Consider the following 22,427-nt stretch of genomic DNA (forward strand, 5'->3'; position numbering starts at 1 on the left):
TGACGCCTGAAATGGACATATGCTCAGAGATTATTTTTTTTTCTTAGTGTCATATTCCTGGAAATAAATCGGCTTAGGAAGAGGGAGAAAAAACTACAGCATATCCTAAATTATAACAAGAAGACATTGTGAGCTCCCCCCCAACATTGGAGTTATTGTAAAAATTAGGCAGTTGGTCTCTTAGCCAAGTTCTCTTTCCTTTCTGTGACAGGTTTGCTGATCAAATTTTGCCTCACGGCTACTTTTAGTGAATATTTTATTGTTTCTCTTAACATTTGTCTTTGCTGTCAAGAGATCAAAAAGGGCAATGTTAGCTGCCTTCTGCCCATCAGTGATAGAAAAGCTATACTGTGTTGTCAACAGGAGGGGGAGTATGTGCTAATAGGAAGAGCAGATGATGCTAGTGCTCTGTATTTGGATTAGAGACTATTGATCCAAAGAGGATTTATAGTAGCTGTGAGAGTGAAGATTGTCAAGCAATGTCATTGTTCCGTTGTTAACCTTTTCCTCTTAAAGCCACGGGTTGAAAGGCAGAAAGGTGTTACATCTACGTGTTACATCTTTTTCTTTTTTCCTTTTTTTTTGATTACTTAGGAGAGAAAAATAATTGCTGTTTAACAATCCCATCTATGAAAACAAAACATAATTGGTGTAGTAGAATTTAGTGTCTCTTTTTACAATAAGAATTGGTCCCATTCTTGATTCAGAGATGCTGAACCCAGCAGTTCTCTTTGTTCCTTCATATGAGTATTATTTCCTCACTGAATACTTAAGTGTGGTTATTAGTTCAGTATAATGAGCATTTACTTAGTGAACTGCAGATAAGATTCAATAGGACCTTGATAAGGCTTTGTTAAGGAATTTGTCATTCTGGATTCTAAGATAATTAACAGTGTGGGGGGGTTGTTTGTGCTAGGTTTTCCTGAAAAACTTAAAATACCAAACTGAGGAGTATTGGAAAGGCTAAAACACAGTCCATTCCTCTCAGGAGCACAACAGAATGTCAAGGGTTTTGGGGTGGGCTTTTTTCTTTGTTTGTTTGTTTGGGGTTTTTTGGTTTGGTTTGGTTTGGTTTGGTTTTCTGGTGTGTGTGTTTGTTTTCAGAATAGAATCTGCAAATACAAACTTCTTTCTGAAATTGCCAATTTTATTTCTATATAAGTGTGACTCAACTACTGGGTTAGTTTAATATATTTGTTTTATGTTCAGCGGTCTGCTAGATTTATACTAATGTGGTATGTTTCCCTTTCTCTCTTCAGCTTAATAACCAGTTTGTATTTTGTTTTGATTTTTCAGTCCCGTCTTTTACCTTCACACCAACAGGTATATATTTGCACTTTTCCCCCCTTCTTTGTTACTTTAGCATGTGTTTGTGGTACTGTTCCTCTTTTTCTGACATAACCAGCCCAGCTGTTCTGAAGGTTTTTAAAAACAGTTTCATTAGTGATAGGTCTCATTCTTTTGTTCTCTAAGTAGCCTATATTTCCTTTGGAGCTGACACGGTTTTCTGTTTGTGTGTACCATTTTGTAGCATAACATTTGGTGCAAGCATGCCAATCTGAAGTATGGTCCTGTCAGTCTGTACGGCCTGGGCTCTCTTTTTGCATATTACGATGGAGTGGTGTGGCCTTCTGCATCTAAAGATGCACAAGGTTCTTCTGATGGAGGAGGAGTGACTGCAGAACTCAGATGCTAACTTGAAAGGGATTCAGAGGGATCATAGTTGGTGAAACATTTGCTTCCTTTCTTTCCTTTGAGTCTACATTAATCCAGTGATGTAGAAGGTTTTCCCTTTGGAAGATACAGAAAATTGAAGTCTTGTAGCAGTTGTATTTCTTCGTTTGCAGCATTAAAAGTGTATTACTGCTATGAAAATTAAAAACAATGATCTTAATCTATATAAACAGAGGTGCATTTCAAATTCAGGATGAGTTTAAAATAATCTTTTATTTCTTTTGGCTTTGTACAAAATAGCGTATAACCTGAGCCATAGCCCACCAAAGTCTGTCAGAGCCTGTCTGTCAGCTATCTGTAGAGCTGACCTGCAGTCAGTCCCACAGTCTGGCAGCTCAGTGGCTTTTCCTCTGCAGTAGACAAAATCCAGCACATTCAGTACCCATCAGTATACTGCATGCATTACTTCTAGCTACAGCCTGAGAGAACAGTCAGGTTCTTTTCTTGTTGCTTTGGTCTAAATCCCTTATTTTCACAAGAAGTCTTTGAGACTTGCAGGACACATATCCAGGCAGGGTAACCCACCTACCCCCTTCTCTGCACACTGATGCTAGCTGTATATAGTAGCTCAAAATCAGCACTGTACTAAATTTGCCTTTGGGCAGCAGCTGAGTTACATCCTTCCAAGCTGCAACTACAGATGAAGCAGTTGCGTGTCTGTCTGCTAGCACCCACACAGACCTAATTGTAATGAGCTAGATTCTTATCCACGTGGTTTTAATCACATTGAATAGTACCATATTTCCAAAATCATCCTATTATATTCAGTGGAGTTGCTTACTGTTAGGCATGAGTCAGAGTGATTCTTAGTTTCTGAAGTCTTTTGAGATCCACAGTGGAGACTAATTCAAACTATTATTATTTTGCCGTTACTTTAATTGGCCTAACAGAGGGCTCCTATTGCAATCACAGTTGTAGTGCACTACTGAAATTCTGCAGAGGTTGGTAGGTTATGTAATATGTATTTTCTCAGTAGGATTCCTGACAGTAGAAGAAAATATCACAGCTCTCTAACATATGTCAGAGTTGCAAAATAAATTGTACTAAGATTTTTAAAGAAGAAATTTGGAAAAAAAAAAAAAACAACCAAACCTCAAAGTATGTAAAACATTTAAAGGAAAACAAAAAAATAAATTGCTTTTTCAATCCAGGATCCCAGTCATCAGTTCCACTGACTTCAAATGAAACTAGACCCTCTTCTTTAGCCATACCTATAGTTAAAGACTTACCTGTAGCACTGCATCCTACATTTTAATCCTGTTATTGTAATCACTGCCAGCATTTATCTCTCTCTTGCAGACTCCTAGTTTGGAGTTCTTCTAAAGACCAGAATTTGGCTGCTCTTTTTCTACATATTCCTAGCTGGGAAATGTAGAATCTATCAGCATTTGCAGGGAGGCAATCTCCTTAACCCTTTGCCAAACCAAATTCAAGCCTGCAGAATTCTTCTTGGATGTTTGCATCCTAAAAGCTAACTTCTCATTATTCTTCCAGTGAAGGATATGCAGTCCATGCCACAAATAAGTGCATATGGGCATACACTCTATTAATATGTAATACTTCTGAAATGCTAGGAAAACTGTTTCTTCTAATTGAGGAAGTACTCTTTCTAACAGACATTTTTAACCAAGTTCTATACATTTTTTTTAGATGAAAATGTATCAGTAATAAATCTAATTGTAAATATTATAAAATGTGAATCTTCTGTGGACTTCTAGAGTGTGTCTGTTTCCACGAGTATAGTGCAGTTACATTCAGAAAGATCATGTGTTTTTGCAGGAGGTTCAACTGTAATAAGCCATTCTTTACATTGGAAATAAGGTCTATTAAAGAGTCATGATACCTCTTTAATTGTACCAAAATATAGTAAGGTAACATCTAGCCATTTATGAAATAAAGATATGATACAAATTCTTCCACAGAGTAACTCCACTGATGCCATCAGAGTTGTATTAAGCTAAATCTAATGTATCTCTGCCTGCAGTCTTAAGGGATACATATGTGTGTGTTTTTCAGAACAGAAATGAAATATAAAACTTCATTGGAACCAAGACTAGCAGTTATGTAGCAACACAAATATTATGTATACACTTGCATTTGAAGGAATAGCATGCAGAATGAGACTCAGAATTAATGTATAAACAATGAGTGTTTATCGTCTTAGCTAAAATGAAACAAAGGCAAATGGAATACTGCTATTTAAGGAGTCTTTTATGATTTTTACATTATTCCTTTTATTTATTTTATTTTTAACTTTTCCAGTAACATATCAGAGAGGAGGAGAGGCCGTAAGCAGTGGAGGCAGGTAATTATGTGGTTTATTTTTAAAGCTATAAATCATGTGCAACTACATTTAAGGATGCTAGGAGTGCAATTATCCTTATAAATGATGCAGAATAATCACTCCAAGATATGTGTTTTAATTTACTAAATGGATTTATACATTTTTCCATATATTTTTATCTTTAGAAGAAGGATATATGGTTTAAATTTTTACTCTCTCCAAAGAATGAGTCATAATATTTCAGCCTTGTTAATCTGTAAATGTTGCATCTCAAAAAATGAGCAGCAGAGGGGGCACTTCAACTTCAAAATAACCAGTTTACCAGCTGATTAAGGAAGCAAAAGTAATTAACTCGTGGCATTTATGAAAATTAAGAAATATAGCTGGTTCACAAATAGTACAAAGAAGAAAACATCTATTGAAAAAAAAATTGCTGAAGACGTAAACAGCTTATAGGATGCCTTTTTAGAGAAAAAAATCTTGCTATCAATGCAAAATTGTCAGAGAATCACTTAAAAGAAACAAGGCACAGAAGGAGAGGGAAACAGGTATGTTTTTAATTAAAGCCCCCTGCTTTGAGAACCTAGCCCATTTCAGATAAAGGATTTTACTAGAACATGCTGACTGTGTTTAAGTTGTTACTTAATGAATGGCAGTGGACAAAACAGCAAATTATACATTTTTTCATGTAGAGGTGGAGTTTTTTTCAGGAGGCAAAGTGACATTTTTAGCAAAAAGGCAGGTCAGCACACTTTCATTTTAGCACATCCTTTTTTTCTAGGTCACATTCAAGCATGCCTTTTTATAAGCGTCTCAGTTAAAGATTTGGCATGACACTGAAATAAACTATAAAATCTCAGAGAGCAGCTGGGTGATAAATTTCTATGTCAAATCCTGTTTCACAAGTGGCATCTTGTGATTTTTAATTTGCAAGACTGTAGGAAAATCAGTAATGGTAAAGATTAAGCATAAAATTAAACATTCCTTGTCTACTTGAATGCTGTGCAAGAGGTGAGGCTAATCTGCTGGTGCTGCTGAACCTGGCATCTTAAGAGCAACTGCAAATACCTCTGTCCAGCTTTGTATGCTGCTGTGTTGTTGTAGCCATAAAATCAAGGAGGAAAACCTCTAGAACAGTTACCATGTGATTTTTGAACAGATAAATCCGTATATCACTGAGTTGCTGCCTTCCCCACAGGATAGTGAGAAAATAAGAGAGAACAGAGATGAACCCTCTCTTTTTCTGACAATGTTGTTCAAAAAGATACACAGTTAACATCCTTTGTGTTCTTTGTGCCGCCGTGCATTCTCGCTCTTCCCATAGCACAAGCTAGACAAAGCACGCTCACATAGACTCAGAGGACAGAAATGAACCCAGTAGTGTCTACATCATCTACAGTTATTTCAATACTGCTAGAGGAGCAGCATCATTTTTTACTGTCCTAGTTTTAAGGATCAGTGCCACAATCTAGCGGTGTAATTGATTCAAGGTGCTGACATCTATGCTTCTTTTGTTCATTTACATATACAGCACTGGCAAGATGTATAATGTTGTACCATATTTTGTAGAATATGGAACATACTTCTTCAGTGTAAAAAAAAGCTATCTTATTTTTACATCATTTCATCCAATTTCCAAATCTGAGGTTTTCGCATCCTTACATTATATTTCCAGTGCTTTAGAGGCGTTTAGCATTTTTGCCAAGTGCAGTTATATGAGCATATTAAGGCGTTATTCAGAGTTCAAAATGCCACAATGATATATTTTAACATAATCCCCACTTCTCTGGTGATGAAAAAATAGCCATTTATGTGGTGATCCCTTTTTGAGAGAGGATTCAAGTAATCATAGTTGTGGTGGATTTACTCTTGCCAGCAGCTAGGCATTCACACAGTCTACTCCTACCTCAGGCATAGTACAGTAATTCTAGGATTCCAGGCATTTTCTGCAAAGGTTAGAGATTATTGGAAAATACCATCTCTAGTCTTCACCAGGCTATGGAGATGTAATGCAAATATCTCTTGCTTACATTTCCACTTAAACTGCTCCAATTATATGATAGCACATGTGAATGCTGTTTCAAATCTCTATCCAAAAATCCAGTGCCCAAGTCTTGAAAGTGCTGAAACATTCTCAAAAGCTTGGTGTCCTCCAAATGCCTTGAGGCGTAGTTTCATTGTAAGCGCAGAATGGTAGGGGAAAATGGAGAGTATTTCAAATCAGAGAGCTATGCAGTCCAGCCTGCAGGACTACATAGCTGCACCATTACAGATTTAGAGAAAGCACCTGTTTAGTGTATGCATATTGGCTGGTTTGTTGGCCTAACTGTAAGCTTCATCACCTCCTATGTTAAATTGTCGGATAACATGCACAGTGCAGAAATATATACACGTATACGTATAGACCATTATCATTCCAAGACTGTGACTTAAGCCTGTGGCACTGGCAGCCTATATTCCCCACAACTAGCTGCATGCAGTTTGTATTCTCAACTTGCAGTTTAAGAGGATTAGCATATTTTATTTCTGGAGAGCATCATGTCTAATAACATGGAGACTAGTATCTGCACTATTTCAAATGGAAAGTTGTCTGTTAAATCCTGTAATGAAAGAGACCCTGCTCCTTTTCTTAGACATAGATAGATATATAGATATATAGATATATGAAAGTGACTAAAATTGTCTTTTTAGAAAGCACCTTAGCTATCAAGGGCAATTTTAAGCTTTTAGGGGATGCTACTTATATGGGATGTTATAACATGCCACTGCACAGAGTCACCAAAGATTCTATGAAATATTGACTAGAGCATCTTTCACACTTAGTAGAAAAATTCAGCAACTTGTAAACCAAGGAATGCTCTTTCTTTCTGCTGATTGCAGGAACACACTTTATTTCAAGTGCAGCCAGTATGTAGCATTAATATCTAAATATTCTAAAAGGTTTTGAGTATTTCCACTTCCTTTAAACTTGCTTAGGAGCTGCTACTGTTCCACTTACATAAAGATTAAGTGAGTGGCTTACTCTTTTGCAAAGATGTATCACATGCTCAATATGCTTAGTGAGATCCAAATTCTCCCAAGAGACAGAGGTTTCTGTAATCTGCTGTACCCTTTGATCCACTGCTGTAGTACTATCTAGTGGTGAGAAAAGCTTGACTTCATAAATCACCAGAAATTTGGAAGCATTCACATTCAGACTCGGCTCTTATTTCCACGTATCCATCTTGCTTCCATGTGTGATTTTTTGTTTAATTGCTCATTTCCCCATTTTTACTTTGCTTTCTTTAAGAAAGGGAGAAGATACAGATAAATAAAAACATAGCCATACCATAACAAGAAATAAGCCCTAAAACAGAAGGACAGGTAAAGGTTACAAACCAATGTGTAGTTCAGCAAACTGAATTGATATTGGCCATGGTTGGTCACTTCAAAGTATCTTATCAAGGAGCAGGTTGTATAGGAGACTAGAAACCATTAAATAATTGAGTCAATCTGTTTTTTTCCAATGGCTAAGCCTTTAAATATGTATTTTTGTAATATCTAGCCTTTTGAGAAGAATACATTTGAAAATACTTTTGTTTAATTTTTGAAATGACCAAGCTCTATTTTTAAAGGCCAGGACTCTTAAACATCAGTGAACCAGCCACTCAGCCCTGGCTAGCAGATACTTGGCCTAACACAGGGAACAATCACAATGACTGCTCCATCAACTGCTGCACCTCTGGCAACGGAAACAGTGACAGCAACCTTACGACGTACAGTCGACCAGGTTAGTTGTGTTTCCGCCTTGCGAAAGAATCTTCTTTTCACAGAGCCTACATGTCTGATACCTGAGAGAGCATACAGGTTGTTTTCTTATTTCCAATGTATTTAGACTTAATATAGTCTCTCCTCTATGTCATGACTATGCTTTTGGTCCCTTTTTAGATGGCTTTTTTTTTCAGTTCCCTTTGGATAGTTGTAGAAAACTGTAGGCTGAAGGAGCTCCTGCAAAGTTCAATGTTACCAAAAGCCACACTGAACTGCTATGTTTCAACTTCTGAAAAAGAGCGGAGAAGGTAAATTTGCGGTTGTTTTGTACAGCCTTGTTGCTTGGAAGGAGAAGGATAAGTACCAAAATGATACTACGGAGATTTTTCCTTCTGGTTTGATTGTGATGAGAAGCCAGAAATAAAAATATAGCTACATTACTTCCAAGATAGTCAGCCTACTTTGCAACATTTAAACCTCCCTTGGGCTGCTATTCTGTACAAAATCAGATAGCTGGTTTTCTGTTTAGGGCATGTGGATGAGAAGGTTAATTTCAAACTCTAAAGCAACTGGGAAATGTTAGGTTAAGTGGTAGTTCTCAGGAGCTTGGGCAGGACTAAGAATGCTCTTGTAGAAATCCCTGTGAGTTCCATGGGAATACAGTTTGGGAAATATATCTGGAAGCTCTACTTGTTGCACATTTTGTTTTAAATGGACAGCCATTAACCTGGTTTGTGTTACTGATGAAGAATGAAAATTAGTCTTTTCTATACTACTAGCATCACTAACTGTTTTTTGCCAGCAGCATTTCCCAGCATTTCAGCGAAAAATTGTGATTACCTGTAGTGAGGTTGTGTAAGTGCAAAACAGCATTACCTCCTGTAATTAATGTGAACCCAGCCATAATGTGATGGTGGTAATTCATCTCCTGCAATATGCTGTCTGACAGTAACCAGTGCCAGGTACTTCAGAGGAAGGTGAAAGATTTTAACATTATAGACTTGTACCTTACTCTGCCTCAGGATATCACATCCACAAATACCTATGTAAGAAGATTTCTAATACAGAGATATTTAACTGTGGCAAGTACAGACATACCAAGTTCTAGTAACCGAAACAACACGTTCAGGAAAGGAAGAGAATGCACATTTCTGAGGGTTGTAAAGTATTACAACACCTTGTCATGAGCTGCAATGGATTCTTGCTCAGTTTAGCTTTTATATTAATCTTAGGCATGTTGCAAAGTAATTCCTTCCTTTGAAGTAGAGCTTAAGAGCTTGAGGGTCAGACAAGATGCTCACAGTTGCCTCTTCTATCCTGGAAAATCTGGCAAATACTCTTGATTGTATCAGTTTGGGCTTGTCTTATGATCTGAAGCAACAGAGTTGGATATTCCCCTCTACAGCTGTGAATGTGCTAAGTAAATGTGCATTTAATTATTTTTTTAAGTATAGTACTCTCTTCCAAGTCTGCAGAATGGGAATGTGGTGTTCTAGAAGTATAGAATAAATCTTCTGTTATGTAGTTAAACCAGATTTGGCTAAGTATTTCATGTAAGGAATTCTAATGTGTCTGTAAAAAAAAAGTGTGCCTACTGAATATACACTTGATTATATCACCCTCCACACAAATTCAATGTAGCTGAAAATGGAAGGAGGTAAAAACATATTGTAAGTGACTCTGCAAACATTATAACAAAGCATGAGAAATGAAGAATATGCTGGATATGTAATTGCCCAATAAAATAGACTTGGAAAGGTGGTAAGACTAGCATGCTTTCAGTAGGTGAGAGGAAAAGAGGAACTGAAAGCACTTAAAAAGTAGAAATCAAGAAGTTGAAGACTGTGAAGCAATAAGCAACAGCTCACGTAAGAAAGAAAAGTCTATCAAACAGTAAAGCCTTCAAAAAACACAAGCTGAGGGGCATGAAACATGCAATTATAAGCTGTATGTGGTATGTCCAGATACTGTTCCTTAATCACCAAAAATGTGGATCAGTGGTTTTCTTCCTCAAGTAATATTTTATTTCTCTATTCCAGGAAATATTTTTTTTTAAGTTGTATGTATTAGGGATTATATTTTGAGATTGAACATGCTCTATATTTAGTAGTTATTTAATATAATGATCAAATCCTGAATTCTGTACTTAATTTCACTTGGCACTCTCTCCAATAAATTAATTGTGGCCACAGGTAATGGACTTCAGGTTTTGAATCAAAGTCATTAGCATAAATACCACATCTGTTAAAAGAGGAAAACTATATTCATGGTGATTGTTATGTAATTATTGATGCATTAATCAGATGGCAAATGAGAATTTTTGCTTAATGATCATTGCATGCTGGTTTCACTAAGCCTTCTAACTGCTGACCCACAGGCTGTGTTACTCCGTTCAGTATTCTTCCAGTGCATTGGATATGGATAGGGGAAAAAAAAAAATGTGTAGAGCTGCTGTCATGCAGAGCCAAGAGAATGCAGAAGTCAGGCACACTGGTTCACAGAGTAGTGCCCAGAGCATCAATACATATCTCATTTACTCTGTGCAATAAGTGGTGATCTCATGATGCAATAACTATTAGAAGAATGAACTCATACCGTCTATATAACATGTTTAGCATACAGGACAATGGTATTATTGTGGTATGACTGATTTTGCAATATCCAAAGCAACTAAAAATTAGCAAAAATTCCATAATGTTTTCCTGTCTTTTTGTTTCAAACCAAAACACAAGACTGTACAAGGAAACAATGATCAAATAAAGACTTGCTACTAGGTGCTGAGTTACCTTTCACATTGTACTCTTTCTCTTGAATTCTGTTATATGTAATAATTTTCAGACTGTTTTATCAAAATCTGTTGTATCTCTGTTTCTTATCATAAGTACAAGAAAAGGATAAATGCTGTCGAGATGACATAAGATGACTGTCACGTTTAGTTATTCCTCGTATGAGGTTCTGGTTGGTTTTTCCTTTCAATGCAAACTCTTTTAGTCACAGTTATTGATATCTACATTGCTTTGAAAATAGTGTCTAAAAATGTGAATGTTTGTATGGCCACTGTAGAAAAAACCCAGCAAGGTAAGTCATTGCAGATACAATTCAGAGGGTCTGAATTTGCAGCGAATCGAAACAGTGACCACTGCTTTTGAAGCAGTCACTTATAAGATAGATGATGTTCTGTAAATTATTTAGTTAATTACGGTATCTCTGCTTCATGGATGCAAGCCATATAGTTATGCACTTAAATTTTTTTAAAGGGAATTTCATTGAAAGTATAGTGTAAGCGAACAGAATGACCTTTTCTTTTTTCTTTCCTCTGTGGTTAGCCGATTGTATAGCAAATTACAACAATCAGCTGGACAACAAGCAAACAAACCTGATGTTGCCTGAGTCAACTGTATATGGTGACGTGGACCTCAGCAACAAAATCAATGAGATGAAAACCTTCAATAGTCCAAATCTAAAGGATGGAAGATTTGTCAGCCAGCCTGGGCAGCCCACTCCTTATGCCACCACTCAACTCATCCAGTCAAATATCAGCAATAATGTTAACAATGGCAGCGGGGAAACGAATGAGAAACACTGGAAACCCTCTGTTCAGCAAAAGCAAGAGGTTGCACCCATACAGTACAACATTATGGAGCAAAACAAATTAAACAAAGGTGAAGAGCTTTTAGCTTGTTTCTCCTCTTTAGGCATCAGAGGAGTTTTGACCTTCTAGTGCTGGGAGTCTAAAGCTTTCAGGTTCAGCAGTTACAGACTTCTGTAGTGCTTTTAGGCTTCTCCCTCATTAGATTTAGGAATCCACAGTTAACAGTGTCAGAAAGTTAATTAGCACTATAATTACCTTCAGATACTGAATTTATGATAAAAAATTACAAGCTGTATCTTTAGAAAAGGCTTAAATAAAACACATTTCCTATGGATTTGAGACTAATTTAAATTTAATAGTAGGTAAGGGATTGGTTAGGACAGAGGCCAGATATTTTATTCATAAGCCAGATGCATGGTAGTCACATTATACTCTACCTTAAATTTTAAATAGGTCAACCCACTCTTCCCAGTCGTGGATGGAGACTAATTAAATCTACATGTTCATGTAAACGAATGAAATTTTGCATATCAAACTCTGTAAAATTGTATTGTGTTGCACACTGGGGACTCAAATGGAGTGATCCAATTCATTTCAGACTTGTTCCTAGCAAGCCTTCGATTCATATATTGAGAGGCAATGCTACCACACACAGTTTTGGAAACTAAATTCCTTTGTTACCCTGACTGAAGTCTGTGGATCCAGAAGCTAAAAATAAAGTGATTTCAGTGTTAACGGGAAAGATCAGAATGTACCTTTGTGGCCTTGAGGGCATGTTTCTTTAATATAATATGTGGGAGTTGGAAGAAATAGGTATGTGATTTCTTGCTAGTTCTTCAGGCTACCATGCAACCTCTTTTAATAACCTGATTTGCAAAACAGTATCCCTAGGAACTGGAACCATTCTGACTTGGAACTTTTTGCATGGATTCTTATAACTGAAGTGATCGCATAGTGATAAGTTACCCAGTAAAAAGATATGTTTCATTACAGGAATGTTGATTTCTCTTCCGGACCCATCTACTCACAGAGGAGTTCAAAGGGCAATGTAAAATGTGACACCTTCCCTTGACATAAACATGTCAAGAGAAAAATCAGGTTTTGTGGCTCCTTACTAGAGAGTGAAAGCTGTAATTTTTTGTAATTATGTTTTCTTTCTTCAGCTCTGTATTACATATCTGGTTTGGAATTAAAACTTGTTTGGTTTTTATACCCTGGAAGATACTGCATCTTTCAAACTGTGTATATTACAGCTGCATATTCCCTAGCATATTGTAGTGTGGAAAGGCCCCCTTAAAGCATTGTCTGCTGACAGTTATATATACATATTTCAGAGTGTTGATTTGCTGTTTATCCTCTGTGTAAACACATGCGGTATGTAGGGCTTCAGCATGGTTTCTGGAATGCAACTAGGCTGAGAAACTATTACAGAATACACTCTCGTGTGGAATTTATCATTTTGCTCTTTTTCCCATGCTTACATTATCACAAACATTTCTGCAGCAGATGGGGACTGGATTCTTAGATTTTGTTTATTTTTTTTCTTTTGATTTGCTATTTTATGAGTCAGTTTTCTGATCTTGGTTTTCTCATTTCCTAAGTCAAAGCCATCTTGATGATGATTATACCTACAGCTTTTGTGATGGGAAATAACCGTTTTGATGAGTTACATGCTGTGCTTCATTGTCACTTTATGTCCAGTGGTTCTGTTTATGACACAGTTTTATTTACTATATGAAGAGCAACTCAGGTCCTTTCTGTTCTATATAAATTGTAATCCCTTTTGGGCATGAGAGTACTGTTTTTTCAGATGATTATTTTACTTCTGATAAAGTTTTACAGATTGGGTTGCCAAATCTAGATTTAAAAGTAACACGTGTGTATCAAATGCTTTGGAACTGTAGAAGGAAATTATGGAAACAGCCATTAGTGAAAAAAAGGCCCTGCCTTGTAGCTGCAACCTACATGACCCAGTGTAAATAGAAATCTTCTTGGATCCAGCAGGCATTAAACAAAGACCTCTTGTGTTGTAAGCCAAATTCAGTGAAGCTGCATTGTTGCTCCAGCAGATCATTCAGCCCTTGTAATACAGGGCTGACTGCTGTGTGGGTTTGTCACCTTTGAAACACAAAAAGTAGCTACCACAGTCCATTGGTTGCCCTGCATGTATAAATTAATCAGAGACCGTGGAAAATCAATCAAGGTGACAGTCTATTCATATGTAAAATGCTCACACAGGTCATATATATATCCATCGAGACTTAATTGTTGCAGAGGCATTGGGACAACCCTGCATGTAGGATTTAACTTTGCTTAATTTTTACTGTGGAGCTAGTAAATCCCCACAATATTCCTTAAACTTGAAATTAGGTACAAGATAAAAACAAAACATGACTATAGGATGATTTTTCCATTCAAAAAATTAATTTATTTCTTCTTTGCTATTTTCTTTGTAACGTGTGTTACAAAGCAGGTATATAAAAGTATATGTGTTTCTGAGGGGTAGCATTAACTATACTATTAAACTTGCAGATTACCGGGTAAATGACAGCATTGCTCCAACTATTCCATACAACCAGTCATACGACCAGAACACAGGTGGATCCTACAACAGCTCGGACAGAGGCAGTAGTACATCTGGTGAGTATCTACAGTGTTTTCTAGACCTTAGGTTTTGTGCTGTTTGGATGCTCTAGCCATGGTTAGCACTAGTTACTGGACTTAGAGAGGAGATGATGCGGAGCAACCTGCTGACAGTAATATTAACAGGTGCCTGTACTTCTGATGTATCCTCATGATTGACTGCTGCCATCTAAATGTCAGTTAAGTAATTGATTGTCCCCGATTTTGGAAATCATGAAATTCAACAGAAGTTGAATTTCCTGATATTAATGCCCTACTGGTTAATACTGCGGTCTCCAGATGGACAAGTCATAACAATTCATTTTCATCTGTCACAAAAAAGAGGATTTTAATTTATATATTGCCTTCTTGGTGCTATACTAACATATGACAACTTTATTCATAAAAAGGCTCAGGATACCAGAATATTAGATTGATATCTAACAGAGCTACTTTAATAAAGTTTTCTTTTTTTAAATTAAACCCATGTGTTTCACTGAGTAAAAGTGCTGTTATAGATTTCAGTGGCTTTATAGCAAAACTGTTCTTATACATCATTCGAATGTACACAATAGGTAATTAGTTAAATTTTGGGTTTTTTATCAGCAGCTCTTATACAAAATATCTAAAAGTCCTTTGTAAAAATCTTGAAACAAGACAGCTTTTTGTGCAGGAGTGTGCTGACCAGGGCACTGAATTGCACTCCGTAGTTCAGAACTTCAGAATGTGGTTTTATTAAAAATTTATTGCTTCTCATCATGATATAACCTGTTCACTTTCGGCTTTGATTTCTGGTAAAGGTGTGTGAAATGTTTAGAACTAAACCAGAAAATATGCATATGCTTGTTTGGGGACTTTACACTATGTCTGATATTTATCCTATGTTTATTTGCACCAAGCCAGTTATAGGGTGAGTTATAGTCACAATCAGCACTCTGGACTTTGCATCTACTAATCAAGATAAGGATTTTTTTTTTTTTCACCTTTTGTTCCGCTGCTGCCTTTGGTAGTCCAGTTACCTTAATCCTACCTGCACTCCATCTGGACAAACTGTGACTAAGGCACAGCAGAGGCGTAAGCATGTAGATAGACCTGCTGTGCCTTTGGATGACCTGAATTTTCAGGGACTGGAGTGAGGTAAGCATGACTCCCAGTACTCCCAGCTGCTCAGAAGTGTTCTGGGAGCCAGCCTTTTGCCCATTCCCAAGTCTACAACATCAGGGTGTGGTGCCGAGCCTGTGCTCAGTGACATTAAATTCAGCGTGAAGCCTCTCAGGATTATGAACCCATGCAAATTAAAAATGAGAAGGTGGAATTCTCCATTCTGACACCTATTATGGTTATTCATAATGCTAACAATTTATAGTCCTATACGAAGAACCCCAGCAGGAATGAAGCAAGGTGACAAGAGTTATAAATTAATTGTGCTGAACCTAGAATATATCATGATGCTTAGAGTAGAGAATGCAGATGATAGTCACCCTGGGATAGCTAAGGTCTTGCTTGACATACTGAGATACCAGAAAAATAATTGTACTTAGCTAAAACATATTTATATCTGGAACCTAATTTGGGACAATAGTAAGCAGAACTACTATCTATAAGAATGGAAAATCTGAGACAGCAGAATTGAGAAAAAACAAGCTTTCTAAATCTCACTGCAACATATTTAGTCATGTGTATAAGGCTTAGCTGTAGTAATATAAAGCCATGCCTCAGCTGAGGAGGGAAATGTGAAGGATTCTAAAACACACTCAAAAATACAGTGACTTTATCTGCAATTAAAGGAGTAAAAATAACAAGGATGAATAAAAATGTATACCAAAGAACAATGGCAGCATTAGTTCTCATCATAGCCATGTCTAATGTTGAACTTTAACATCACTTGAATAATTGGTCTTATTCAAAGTCATTGGAACTGTTAAAACTGCGTTGTTCTACTATGAGCTATAATTTCCCAGTAATAGCGGTAGAAAACATTTGTGCCATATTTCATTGATCTTCTTTCTTTTTTCTTCTGTTATTTTAGTTCTCCCAGCAATTATTAACCACACCTGCCATTTAGACTAAAACTAGTAATTTCATTGTGCCTAAAATGTTTCAGTGGACAAGTACAAATTACATATATTCAGTGACTTAATGCAACAGTGGAATTTTAATAGATCATATCTGTATCATATTGTATTTTAGGTTCCAGCAATTAAATAGTATAAAGGCACTTTAGAAAATATGTCTACAGCTCATTTGTTTTAGATTATAATCTATAATGTAATTAGTAGAAGTAGGAAGCTCACTCTTAATGACATTGCTTGTAAAATTCATTTATAGTTTTATTGCATTTTTCTATTTATTAACAATTTGAGTTTTGTATCCCATGTGCTTTTTTTGATGCTATGTAATGTTTCTGATTAAATCAACTGTTTAAAATGTACAGTAATTCTACAAAGAAGATACAATTACAAACTGGCTTTAAAAGCAGGAATGCCAGTTTATTCCAACTCAGCATGACAGTAAGTTCCCAAAGAATTCAAGATGATCCTGGAGGAACTGTGGTTGTTTTGTTTTTCAAAGATAGCACTGAGGAGATATTTGCCAGGGGAATTATAGGCTGGATATTAGGAGGAAGTTCTTCACAGAGAGAGTGATTGCCCGTTGGAACGGGCTGCCCAGGGAGGTGGTGGAGTCGCCATCACTGGAGACATTCAAGAGAAGACTGGATGAGGCACTTAGTGCCATGGTCTGGTTGATTGCTTAGGGCTGGGTGATCGGTTGCACTGGATGATCTTGGAGGTCTCTTCCAACCTGGTCGATTCTATGATTCTATGATTCTATGATTCTATGATTCTATGAAATATGTACTGCTTTGTTGTCACAGGGAGTCAAGGGCACAAGAAAGGTGCTCGGACCCCAAAGGCTCCCAAGCAAGCTGGCATGAACTGGGCAGATCTTCTTCCACCCCCTCCAGCACATCCACCTCCACACAGCAATAGTGAAGATTACAGTCTTTCAGTGGATGAAAGGTAAGAAAAATGAGTATATCATGCATTTCTCACTTTAATCACTAGTCAATTGAACTGTAATTTGCCCTACAAGCTGGCAGTGTATCGTGACAGTACCGTTCTGGTGCTCCTCATCTAGTTGTAGTGTGGCTCTTTAGAGATCATTTATTGATGGTGATGTGCATCTACTCAGTACATCCATACTAAGGTGTTTTCAAGACCACATATAACAACGAATTTTTTTCTGGTCTGTTTATACATATATCAGATATGCTGATTACACAGAAAAAATGTAAGTCTTTGTTTTCTTAAAAAATTAATTTTAGCTATGACCAAGAAATTCCTTGTCCTGTCCCACCTGCAAGGATGTATCTGCAGCAGGATGAGCTTGAGGAAGAGGAAGAAGATGAGCGAGGTCCTACTCCACCTGTCCGAGGAGCAGCTTCCTCCCCAGCTGCCGTCTCCTATAGCCATCAATCAACTGCCACTCTCACCCCCTCTCCCCAGGAAGAGCTCCAGCCCATGTTACAGGACTGTCAGGAGGATCTGGGACACATACAACACCAGCCTGAACGGAGGTATGTCATCGCAAGAGTAGGGAAAGAGATGTGATGAAAGTCATCCTAGCCCCACAGAAAATTCCTGTTGAATTCAGTGAGGCCAAGATTTTCCCCATGATGTTTATTCTGTTAATATAGGACACTAGGAACGATTTGAAACCTAAGAAATTCATAATTAAGTTGCTTTATTATTATACCATGGAAAAGAGAGCAGTGTATCATTTTATGGTACAAATGATGCTGACATAAGTTAAATTCAGTCATCAGGATATTAAAGTGGTATCGTTAACACAGCTTACCATATAATTACAATTCCATTGTTTCCAATAGATTTACTGCATTATTACCATAAAATAGCATGCATTATTTCACAGTAACTGTGCAATTAACTTGTCACCAATATGTATGAATATATATAAATATAGAATTTATATAACCTATAGATTTCCTGCTTCTCATAAATCCTAATACAGGAGATTATTACTTGCAAAATTTTCTTAACATTTCCATCTACCCTTATTTTTTTAAGAATGACCAACATTAATAAAGATAGATATTTGTTACAGGGAAATTTTCTTTCTCCTCTCAGTTGCTTAGTACAAACTGGTTTGCATACACAGTCTCACAACTTCTCATCCATAAACAGTGAATTCTGAAAGAGACATTTTATGTATGATGCTTAATTTCTTGGGTTTTGTTAAGAAGATGGAGCTTTTCCATCCCAATTTTATTTATTTATATTTATTTTCCCTCTAATGATTCAGAAATATTGTTTGTGACCAAATATATAAATTTATCTGCAATATTATAATCATACTTCCTGTTTTTAGTAAACTGCAAGCCTGTTACGATGAATTGAATTTGATCTTGCTGAGTAGACTATAGAACTTTTATTAATATAGCTTACTGAACATTTATGGGTGTATTTCCAGAATGTGGGTTTTTTTTAAGTTACCTCATTTTTATGTTTCACTTTTTAAAATAAGCAGTGACTATTTTTATTTTTTTTTATTGGTGATAGTGGTGTTCATTATTATTTTTATATTTTTTATTATTTTTATTTTTTAAAGAACCTATATTTGCTTTTACTTTTGCTCCCCAGTTCTACTTGGTCTGCCTTGTTTTGCTTTCTTTATGCTGTAAGATAACAGTTCTTGTGCTCTGTATTTTTTCCTCCTCCTCTATCTTCCTGAATATTTAAAATCACTCTTATTATTTGTAGGTAGCTACTAATATTTTAATGTAATTTCCACTGTCCCTGTTATGCTGGAGCACAGAAGTGTTAATTTTAATCACTTAAATTTTCTGGGTTAAACTAGTTGGACACTGAAGTAAAAGGAAATGCTAAATGAGTGATGTGTTGTGAGCAGCTTTCCAGAACCTCAGCTACCAGTTCTGGAGATTGGGAGATGCATGTTGACATAAAAAAGGAGTAGGCAAACACACATAAGCACCTAGAAACTACCTGGAAAGCAGAAGGCTTGCTCCACACAAAGATTCAGTGCTAATCACCATAAGTGTCATCAAAAGTAGTGGCAGAAGTAGCTGGAAGGATGTTGCAATTTAAACACCTAGGCCATACAGCTTGCTCACTGAGTGGAGTGAAAAAATAAAATGTGCATTTATTTTGTTCTTACAATGGTTAAGTCTGGCTTTGCTGACAGTCTTAGAATTGTTAGTGACTACATTTGTCTTTTTTTACCTTACTTTTACAAACAAGTTTTTTTTTATTTTTGCTACATCCATCCCATCATTTAAAAAATAATTCACATAGTTCTGTTTACTTCATTCGTAATGCTTGGCAGAATACCTTTTCCATGTAACAGCATTAATATGACCCATGGCATTGCTGTTTAGGAGTTGGATGTACTGTGCTTAGTACCTATAGCCCATTCTAGAAGGGAGAGTTCTGTTTTGAATATGGTATGACAGTATTTCTAATACATTCTGTGTGGTGTCTCTGTTCTTTTCAGGAGGTTTGTAAATAGTGGTATTATAGTGGAAATAATGTCTAAAATACTGTTTGTCATACTTTTTATTAGTTTTACCTTGTAGTTCTGCTGAATATTGTCTCAATTTCCAATCAGAACCAGGCATCTAGAGTATGATTCTGGTGGTGATGTTGTGCTATAATATTTCTCTGTCCAGTTGTTGCTGGAAGTATAGCAAACTGAAACAGAAATCAGTGCTCTGGAAGAGTGGAGAAGCAAGGAAAAAACTAAAGATTTACTGAGATAGCAGATGATGTCGGTATTAAAGTGAGAGCTGAAATAGGAGGCGATGTCACTGTTGAAGCAGGAACCACTGCATCAGATAAAGTGAACAAAGTATTGTTAATTTTGTGTGCCCGTGAACCAGCTGCTCCCAATTAGCCTATCCTTAAAGGTTGGCAGGCTAGCTATATTTTTTCAAGAACCCTAACATATTTTGTAACCAGTTGCCTATCTTCTAGTAACAAAACCTAGAGAACAGGAGGACTGGCAAATATATAACAAGGACAGCTGTCAGAAGAGCTTTAAATTAAGGCAGTAAAACTCTTCGGGACAAGGTCCCTTGTCAAAGGCAGGTAGAAATTCCCATGCAGCAATGGGTTCTGGGCTTTGGGGGGAGGTTATTAAATGATTATCGAATATATATCCCTAACTATCCTCTTTTTGTTTGTTTTTCTTTTCCCATTCCATTCAGTATTTAATACAGCAAGTGGAAAACAGTGGGTAGATAATGTAGTCACGGAGGCTCCAGCCTGCTCTTGCCACAAAGTATTAGGTTTTTCTGTTCTATTTTTTTCTTTCAGAATGTATAGATATCCCCACATCTTAAAAAAAAAATGTGTTTCTCTCCCAAAAAGATGAGGATGTTAATTTATGAGGGTTACCATTTGTCAATGATTTCAATATCTGAAGGGGACCTACAGGAAGGCTGGGGAAGGAATGTTTAGAAGAGCTTGTAGTGGTAGGATGAGGGGCAATGGTTATAAACTGCATCACAGTAGATTTAAGTTGGGTGCAAGAAGGAAGTTCTTTACAATGAGAGTGATAAAATACTGGAACAGGCTGCCCAAGGATGTGGTTGAGGCCCCATTCCTGGAGACATTGGAGATATCAGCCTGATCGAGTTGGAGGTGTCCCTGCTTACTGCAGTGTGATTAGACAAGATGACCTTTGAGGGTTCCTTCCAACCCGATACAATTTGTGAATGAACAGCTCCGTGCAAAATAAGCCAATTCTCATTAAAATCAGTGAGTAAGGAACTTGATTAAAAAAAAAAATCAGATTTGTTTGTGGTAGATTTCAAACTATTTAGCTTATAGTTCTGATTTACATCAAATAGAAAAAGCTAAAAAAACAAAAAAACAAACCACCAATGGTGAACCTTTCAGATATAAATCATGTTGATTGAAAAAGGCAAGTCAAGCTTTTTGGGAAATACAATATTTTCATCAATCTGCTCTTTCCTCTGTCTGTGTTACATGACTTCAGTTCTTCGTACACTTGTATTTTAATACAGACGTCAACCTGTGAGTCCTCCGCCCCCTCCAAGACCTATCTCCCCGCCACATACCTATGGATATATCTCTGGGCCCTTGGTCTCTGATATGGATACTGACGCACCGGAAGAGGAAGAGGATGAAGCTGATATAGAAGTTGCCAAGATGCAGAACAGAAGGCTCCTTTTACGTGGCCTTGAGCAGACACCTGCCTCCAGCGTTGGAGATTTGGAGAGCTCTGTAACAGGGTCCATGATCAATGGCTGGGGTTCAGCCTCTGAAGAAGATAACATCTCAAGCGGGCGGTCCAGTGTTAGCTCTTCCGATGGATCATTTTTTACTGATGCAGATTTTGCACAGGCTGTTGCGGCAGCTGCGGAATACGCTGGCCTGAAAGTAGCCAGACGTCAGATGCAGGATGCAGCAGGAGGTGAGTTTGTCCTCTGTTTGATGGGAAAATTAAAAAAAAGGCCATATATTTTATCTACCACCACTTTCTGCATTCCTGTTGCTTTCTGCATTCCTGTTGCTTTCTGCATTCCTGTTTTTCTTAGAACATTTAGAAATTCAGGAAAGGATATTAATTTACACTAGTGGAAGAGCCAGAAAATGAGTTTTGGTGAAACAGTTCTAATAAATTTCTGCTTTACATTTTTTTTCATGAGTAATTCCTGATTTTTCAGTCTCATTGCTTATTGCCAAACCGCATCCCTGATGGTGGTTTTCCACCTAGAAAGGACTGAGAGAAACAAACAAAGGATTACAGAATTCCCAGTGTTTTCAGTTACTCTTCATGAGAGATTTAATCCCTCTGTATTGAAATGCCCAAATAAATAGTAAAACTTGAGGGTCATGTTTTCCCTGGACTTGAAAAAAAAAAGGTACTATAATTGTTCTCCATGTTATATTTCATTCTCTTTGGGGAGTAATGTGTTATAGAGATGGACAGGGTTTGTGTTGGTTTCATAATTTGACAGCTGTTATTAGTTGCAGTTTAGATTATAGACTATGCATATACAGCAAGGGCTTTTGCATAGATTTCTTCTTTTTTATCACCTGAATCATCACTGGGCATATGAATTATGATTTTTGAAATATTTTACAACATACTGGTTACCGATACAGGTATCAGCAACACAACTAGGCCAGTGAATTTTGCTGTAGTCCAGCTAAGAAAATAAGCGTACTGCAGAGTGGGATGTAGGTATCAAAGCAGGTTCATGAATGACTTGCCAATCAATCCTATTAAACTGCCAGACCTGGTGAAGAGCTACTCTATCACAACTGTGTCCACCCTGACTCCACAGATTTGCAACCTTCCTCCCATTTCTGATATCCTCTCCCAGTTAACAGTCCTTTGTTTCACTTCAACACAGCTGCTCATCATGAAGAGTGAGAG

The 22,427-nt window shown here is 37.0% G+C and overlaps 1 protein-coding gene across 1 annotated transcript in view; it reads left to right on the forward strand.

Annotated features, from left to right (window-relative positions):
- ROBO1 (roundabout guidance receptor 1) overlaps positions 1 to 22,427 on the forward strand; it is a 540,195-nt gene that overhangs the window by 506,127 nt on the left and 11,641 nt on the right. Inside the window, exons 20-27 of the mRNA XM_054392605.1 lie at positions 1,297 to 1,323; positions 3,997 to 4,039; positions 7,633 to 7,787; positions 11,095 to 11,430; positions 13,893 to 14,000; positions 16,858 to 17,002; positions 17,308 to 17,559; positions 21,049 to 21,458. Coding sequence (XP_054248580.1) covers positions 1,297 to 1,323; positions 3,997 to 4,039; positions 7,633 to 7,787; positions 11,095 to 11,430; positions 13,893 to 14,000; positions 16,858 to 17,002; positions 17,308 to 17,559; positions 21,049 to 21,458 — 1,476 coding nt within the window. The remainder of the gene's footprint in view (positions 1 to 1,296; positions 1,324 to 3,996; positions 4,040 to 7,632; positions 7,788 to 11,094; positions 11,431 to 13,892; positions 14,001 to 16,857; positions 17,003 to 17,307; positions 17,560 to 21,048; positions 21,459 to 22,427) is intronic.

The sequence above is a fragment of the Indicator indicator genome, chromosome 1 (genome assembly GCF_027791375.1).
Source record: "Indicator indicator isolate 239-I01 chromosome 1, UM_Iind_1.1, whole genome shotgun sequence".
NCBI lineage: Eukaryota > Metazoa > Chordata > Aves > Piciformes > Indicatoridae > Indicator > Indicator indicator.